The sequence below is a fragment of the Thunnus albacares genome, chromosome 11, assembly GCF_914725855.1.
Source record: "Thunnus albacares chromosome 11, fThuAlb1.1, whole genome shotgun sequence".
Taxonomy (NCBI): domain Eukaryota; kingdom Metazoa; phylum Chordata; class Actinopteri; order Scombriformes; family Scombridae; genus Thunnus; species Thunnus albacares.
The window spans coordinates 7737523-7745273 of NC_058116.1; the positions used below are offsets into that span (position 1 = coordinate 7737523).

General features: G+C 41.1%; 1 protein-coding gene across 1 annotated transcript in view; it reads left to right on the plus strand.

Moving 5' to 3' along the window:
- Positions 1-7154, plus strand: part of plcl1 (phospholipase C like 1) — an 87741-nt gene extending 80587 nt beyond the window's left edge. The window contains exons 11-12 of the mRNA XM_044365124.1: positions 127-236; positions 1530-7154. Of these exons, the coding sequence (XP_044221059.1) occupies positions 127-236; positions 1530-1736 (317 nt within the window). The 3' untranslated portion in view covers positions 1737-7154. The remainder of the gene's footprint in view (positions 1-126; positions 237-1529) is intronic.
- Positions 7155-7751: the final 597 nt, after the last annotated feature.

A 7751-nucleotide genomic window follows, 5' to 3' on the forward strand; every position in this document is an offset into this window, starting at 1 on the left:
TAGTCACAAAGATAAACTGAGCAAATCGCCTCACACTTACATCTCACCTGAATTTGAATTGTTGATGTCCACCCACGCCTCTGTGATGATGCAGAGCTCCTGTTCTTTTACTCTTGTGTTTTGCAGGCATGGACTTCCATGAGGAGCTTCCTCGGCTTGGGGAGAAGGAGGGACTGAAAGGACGCAAGTTAAGCAAAGCCGTCGAGAGTTTCACCTGGAACATCACTGTGTTGAAGGTACTGGAAAACAAAAAAAAAATGTATATCAAAACTCTGGACCCCTTTTCATATGGTACAAATACTGCTTTTTTGTTTTTCATCCTTTTCATTTTTAATTACCACATGTCTGAGACTGATTTGCGATGATGAAGCTGAAATGTTCAGTCACTCGCAGATTTCCTCACTCTACTGTAGCTGTCCATACAAAGTTGAATGCAATAAAGAGGAACTCACTTCATTCAAGGCCACAAAGCACTCAATGGTTCAGCCAACCCCAACCGCAGTCATTCATGGTGAATACAAAATGATTAGTTATTGTAATTCCTCATCACTGCAATAAAACGCCCCACTAACTTTTAAACTGACCACTTCAGTTTGACCCTACAGACCTCTGTATGTATGACCATGTCAGCTTTGGCTGAGGTGGATTTTCTGCATTGAATCAAAACTGTAGAATTGTTCCCTCATTAACAGCATTACAGTCAGAATGGAGCTGTGGATCTGATATAAAGAAAAGGACAGATGGGTGTGCAAAATGAAACCAGTGTACTTATTGAGGGTTAAATTCTCTCAGCACTGAAAAAATTTGGATCCGTTATATGACTCATGATATGAGCATTTTAGAACACTGCACAAGCTGATAAGGCAAGCTGAGACAACTTATTCAACTTTGTACAAAACGTTAAATCTGCTATAGGCAATGTTTTAATGTTAACAATGGATGAAATTACTTTGTGTAATGTGTGTAAAACCAAAGAGAATTATCACCCGACACTGCAGTTCCCCTCAGCTCTCTGACTTTCGTAGCCTCTTTTAGCTATTTGTTTTGGTTTTCTGGCTGACAAACTCTGCTCTCATCAACCGAGTCTCCAGCCGGCTGTTTTCAGTACTGTGAACTGCCTGCCCAGCACCAAATGGCAGGAGGACAAAGTTAGTGACCAGCTGTTGAACATAGTTGAGTATTTACCAGCTACAAATCTGGATATTTCCCTTAGGAGTTGGTGGAATCCAAAAGAGAGCCAAAGGAGAGTGAATATTAGACTTGTGTTTGTCAGTGAGCCCCCTAGTGGCAAAAAAAAAATCCATCAATGCAGCTTTAAATCAATTGCTAATGACTTCTGCAGCTGTTAAGCTTAGTTTCATGCCAATCACATTGCAGGGGCACCTCAGCTAACAACAGCCTGTAAAAGTCAATAAACACTGGATTCACAGTCATTAAGTCAAAGCATTAAATTTCCACCTTCTTCTTCACTTGGAGTTTATTGTAATGCGTCTGTGAATCTGACTCATGTGTCTGCCTCTGTGCTGCAGGGTCAGAGTGATCTGTTGCGAGGAGCCAAGATGGATTCCCTGGATGCTCTGAGGCAGCTAGCTCTGGCCTGTGAAGCCTCTGGACTTACTTCCCCCTCCTCTTCCTCCAACTCCTCATCCTCCATCTTCTCCACGGCCGAGCTGCACTACTCCTCCCACCCTCTGGCTGCCCGCCGAAGCAGCACACATGGCAACGGACGCATCTGACAGCCCCCTGGGTCCACCACGCTGCAAAAGATTAAAAGGGAGTGGACAGAGTAATTACAGAGGATAACAGAGACGAGGAGATATGAGAGCGAGAAAGACAGAAAAAAAAGGAAAAAAGCTGGGCTGGGTGTAAAAAGCCCCAGAGGAGACAGAGGATTTTCTTTCTGGCAGAGTGTATCCCTTTATTCAGTGCAGTAAGCGTCTAGACTAGCCTAGACCAGAGCAGTATATCTGTTAAAGCCTTACAGTGAGTTCATCAATTTGTCACTGAAGGTCCAGCCTGCAGAGAGGCTTTTCGTGAATGTCGTAACTCCGTGGTGGGAAGGCAAAGAAAGACGCTCTACACGGGTCCTTGAACTTTTGATGATTTTTCCGAGAGAACATGCGTGACTCAACATTGTAACTCAGTGGGTTTCCCTCATTAGAGAGGAAATCTTTGACACCTGAATAATTTGTGACAACGGGGCTGTCGTGAAGCTGATGTTCACAGCCTGGCTGGAGTTTCCCTTTAGAAGTACAGCAGAATGGAGGGAATGTGTAGAGTTGATGGGACAAAGTGGCATTTCAGCTCGTCTCTTGAGAAGGCAACAAGACTGCCTGTGTGTGTGTGTGTTTACAGTGTTGCAAATGGAGAAATAAGAGATTGATTGAAGGATGTTACTCACAAGAAAACACACAGGTGGAGAGTAACTAATACCAGTAGCCTCAAATTTTAGTGTACTACTTTTTTAAAACTCATAAAAGTTTTAAGGTTCTCATACTTTTGTTTTTACATGTAACTGCAGTAGCTTAATGTAGAAAACCCACAGTCCTCCTCCAGCTAAAGGTTTTAATCACCTTATCAAGTGTGGTTTTGGATAGTCAAGGATGACTTCAGACAGACACATAGTAAGCTCTATGGATTACAGTTCTCTCCTTCACTCAGACATCGACATGATCCCCTCACTAGGCTGTCTTTGTCTTTGCTTCGGGTTTTCACACTGGGAAAAAATGGTCACTCTTCTGGTGACGTCAAATTTCTCCAAAACCATCCACCAAAATTAGTTTCTGAATGAATTTTAGGAGAGAAACAGAACTTATCTACAATATCAAAGATTTTTAATGAGGTTTGGGAGTTTGGAGAGGTGGAAAGTCACATTCATCTAAGCATTTCATATCTCTAGACTTCAATCTCATAGCAAAGACTGACCTCTGGATCTGTTTTCTGGCCTGGACCCAGAAATTACTTGACAGATTAGTTGATACATGGTAAAAATAAAAAATCTCATAAGGGCCCATCAGATATAAATTCTTATTCTGAATTTTAACTGGAGTAGTTCTGACATTACTTAAATTATACAGATCCCCTTGCAACTCTGAGCACACACACATTCTCTCACCCAACTGCTATACTCTTATTCATGTATTGTGTCAAATAACAAGCAGAAGCACGTAACCACAGGTTCTTGTTATCTCCTCCCTGATGGCCCTCGAGGCTGTCATGTTAACTTGGAAAGGGGACGGCTGAAACACGAGGAATGAGGTGACGAGGACGAGAGACACAGTAATTGGAGAGGTTGTGTGTGATGTTTGTGATACTGTAGGACTACAGGTCTGCTGTAGATGTGTGGATCACATAACCTCCTCACTGTACTAACATTTGGGGTAATGGATGCTTAGAATCTGTACATGTGTGTGTTTGTGTGTAGGAAGAGCAACGTTAACCAGTTGATGAAGTACACTGTATTGATGTAGCAATAATAACAATAGTGGTATGTTATAAGAAAGTCCATAAGGCTGTATAACTCAATGTGTGCTGACTGAAGGATTGAAAACAATATAATTAACTTTATAACTCAGTGATGCTTCTAAATGTGTATGAAAACAACTACAAAAATGGTGTACAGCAGGTGCTACTGATCATAGTTTTGCTTACCTGTCAGTGATGGCGTTCTTCTCGGCCTTTGAGTGTAAACGTGTGTTTCTTCTTAACGCAGGAAAACACCTGATACTTGTTCTTTTAAGCTTTTGTACTCGTATTCTTGTATCTTGTAATGCTGCGTCTCAACCAAACTTGACAGAAGTGATGCTACAGTAGCTAACACACAAGATTAAGCTAACTTGATTAGAAATACCTCCTTGAATGTCACACACGTCTGAAAACTTTGGATAATGCCAAAAAATGCATCATCATCCAGCTGAAACAAAGGTATTTTCATAGTTCCCACAAGATAACATTTTGGAGATACAAGGGTTTCATCTGACAAAGTTGACATTGTCATTTAAAATGACCAAGTAAGGCAGGTGTGTTTGAAAAGGTTCACTTGGATTCACCTGCAGAACCTTTTAACATTTATTTTAAACAGATTTATTCCTACAGAAATCTGCTGCAGCCGACAATGAAAAGTATGCGAGGCTAACAGGCAACTTATTGAAAAGAAGACATTTTGAATGTTTATTTGACGGAGGCAGGAAGGCGGCCCGATGAGAGATGAGGACCACAGCTAAACATTGTAACAGCTCACGCCTGGGTGACATTTTGCAGCAGACAGGGCTGAGCTGAACAAAAAACATAATGAGAAACACTGAAACATGATGATGACAGTGAGGTTTACTAACCTGTTTAGCCCCTGTGTAGTGCTTGTGCAGGACTACTGTACGTTCTGAATGACATCCCATATTGCCGTGCACTGTTTTGTTGCCTTTCATTGATCAACACATTCCTTTTCTTTTTTTTAATACCATTAACCTTCACTTTTCTCCATCCTCTTGTCCCTGCTGCCCTTCTGGTGGCTCCAGGTGGGGAGTGACAGAGCTGGTACACTGAGTCACAGCCACAGGAGGAGGTTGACCTAATAACATTTCCATGTGAGTGTGTGTGTGTGTGTGTCTGAGAGAAGGCATACACCTCTAAAAGTAGAAGACGTATATTGGAGAGAGAGCAAAGGTGAAGGGGTAGAAAGAAAAAGGGACTGATATTGGATTAACTGTTGGTTGCATGTGTGGTTGGTCGGGCACACCTGCAGAGCATCATAATTGGCTGTGAGCAATAGACAGAGTGACAACACCTGCTGTTGTGGTCTATTAATAACACTCACTGGAGGCCTCAGGTGTGTGTATTATATGTTGGTGTGCTTATGACTGTCATGATATCATCGGTGCCCTAATTCTTGGCCTGATGATGCAAACTGGTTCTTCTACATACTCAGTCATTGCCAAACCATTCGCCATATTTCCTGTCAAATGCATTGAAGCAGACAGCAGCTTCAGGAACTGTTCAGAGGATCACCACCGACCCTCAGAGGCATGCTCATGTATCTGAAAACTACACATTTTAAAAGATCATAGGAGCGTCCTCTGGCAGAGATCTGCTTACTGTACCTGCGAGGAAGATGCCTCTGCATTAATGATACATCAGCTCCAGTAAAACAAACCACAGTATTAGCTTTCTGTGTTCCGGTTTACATGCCTGCTGACACGGGGAATACAAGTGGGTCAAAGAGTAAGCAGGCAATGGGATTTCCTTTACCTGCGGAGACACGGAAAAGTTGGAGGTCACAGGGTTTGGGGGTCGCTGGGTCGGGTTTCAGTAATCAGGTCTCTTCTGGTTAAGTTAAACCTCATCCTCAGAATAATTCATTAGGTATGTACTTAATTTACAAAGAAGATCTTGACAGTGATGACTGTGCTGCAGCTTACAACAAAGGCAACATGCAATAACAGGAAAATGGCAGCTTGTTATTTCAGTGGAGACAGATCGTCGCAGTGTGTCAGGATCATATAACATCTGAGCTGTGTGATCCAAGATGGCCTTATCTGTGTTTTTGCATGTTGTAGCCTGCTTACAGTACTTCAAATCATCTACTGTATACAGTACTTGCAATAGCAAAACCCATGCCAGTATTTAAGATTTGTGCTTTTATAGCTTCCAGGCATATATTGATTTCAGTTTTGTCTGTATGATGTGAAAATGAGCTTGCAGAGACTTGCTCAAGGTAAATCCATTTCAGTGAACATCCTGCCTGGGTTTATTTTTGTCAGGAAGTTACAGTATCATATTGTGGTGATGCAAATGAAAATGCATGGATCTGCAACTGAATCTTTGTGATAAACACTGAAAAACAGTTCCCTTTTTATTTTGCGTTTTAATGCCAGAAGCAAACAACTTAAAATTATCCTTCTGACAAAGTACAGTTTTGCTTCGTGCTTGTTGAATTTCTGACAGCGGAGTTCATTAATGTAAAGCTGTGCAGCAGCCAACTTTTAAGGGTTGGATGTCTGAACTTCTCAGCAGCACATGGTTGCACCACAGCAGCAGATTTTTCAAATTAGATCAATGCTTTCTGTTGCATCAGCTCACCATCATAATGTAAGTTTTACATGAAATGAAACCGAGCGTTACGTTTACTGTGATGCATCACTTATCTCAAGCAAGTTTCAAGTTCCTGCAGGTTGTTTTGCAAGTTTTGGAAAGCAGACAGCAGTAAGGCAAAGCAGACAGGATTTTTTTTGTAAAAATCACACATGAAACTGCATCAACATGATCCTTTAAACATACAGTAGTGTGGATTTACGTACATAGCGTTTTCCTGGCCTCTCCATGCCGCTCACACACACTCAACTGCTTCATGTGTCACTGCACTTTGGTTTTTCACAACACTTTACCCAACATGTTCATTTTGCAGTATTGAAAAATGAGTGTTTACCTCTTCAAAAGGCACTGCAGTCAGCCACTCACTACAGTGTTTTACTATGATGTATATTGTATCTCATCTGTAACCCAACGTTGCACCCTGATCCCTGAAGTGTGGCCCTATTATCCTGCGTACCCCTAACAGAGGAACAGGTTTATGTAAAGTTCAGTCTCTCATTGTCATTCGATTTGAGTTTCCAGGATGAGAGTTGCAGACAGATCCAGGAGCAGGGTGCTGCATTGGGGTTGCTCTGTATCTCTGTTACCCATGTGTCTTAACCTACAGCTAGCTCTCTCTGTGCTCTTCAGTGTGTAATGCTATCTATCTTTGCAGATCTGTGGTCAAATAGCGCTTACTAACATTCATTTGAATAATTGGAGAGTTGTTTATACCTGCCATGGTGATGTGGACAAAGTTGTGTAAAACACTTGGAAATATGTGAAGGTATTTTAGGTTCTATGTTACAGCATCTGCAGTGTCTGTGTTGGCCTGTGTCTACTTCGCTGACCTTTAATCCAGTATTGTTCCCTCAACTGTTCTTACAGTCACTGTATGTTTTTTTGTAAAATAGAAAAGAAGACCAAAAGAAGAAAAATATTTATTGAAGTGTGTTTTAAAAACCATAATTAATTAAATAGACATTGCTTTTATTTTGAAAAGCTACTGTGTTTTCTATCTGACAAGTAATCAAATATAACAAGAGTATGTATCCCAGAATAAATAAAGTTATCTTTTCCTGACCAAATCCTCTTGTTGCCTCCACTTTATCGTATGCTGGCTCTTTGTCCTAATGCTGTGGGAAAAGTAAAGGTGTTATTAACAACATTAATGATGGCTCCATCTTATTCAAGTGTGACAGCGAAGCAGCATACACAAACCACAGGACCCTAAAATTGAAGCAGCTAAATAGCATTTAGCCATCATTAAAGGATAGGTTCACAATTTTTCAAGTCTGTCTTAAAACAACAGTCTAGTGCCCATGTGAAAACTGAAAGAGGTTTTCCTTGCTGTAATCATTCCTCCTGTTCATACTGGCTATTAAAAGATCTCCTTCAAATGTGCTTTCAATGTAAGTGATGGGGGCCAAAATCCACACTGTGTCCACAGAGTCATTTTGTGCAAAAATGCATTTAAAAGTTTATCTGCAGCTTATATGAGGCTTCAGCAGTCTGAGTCATCAAGTGGATATCTGCCGCATTAACAGTCTTTTTAGCATCAAATTCCCTCTTTGGGTTTTGGACAGCTGAAGCTTCATATTAGCATTCGATAAACTTTTAATAATTTTTTGCACAGAAGGAGGCTTGTGGATTTTGGCCCCCATCACTTACATTAAAAGCACATT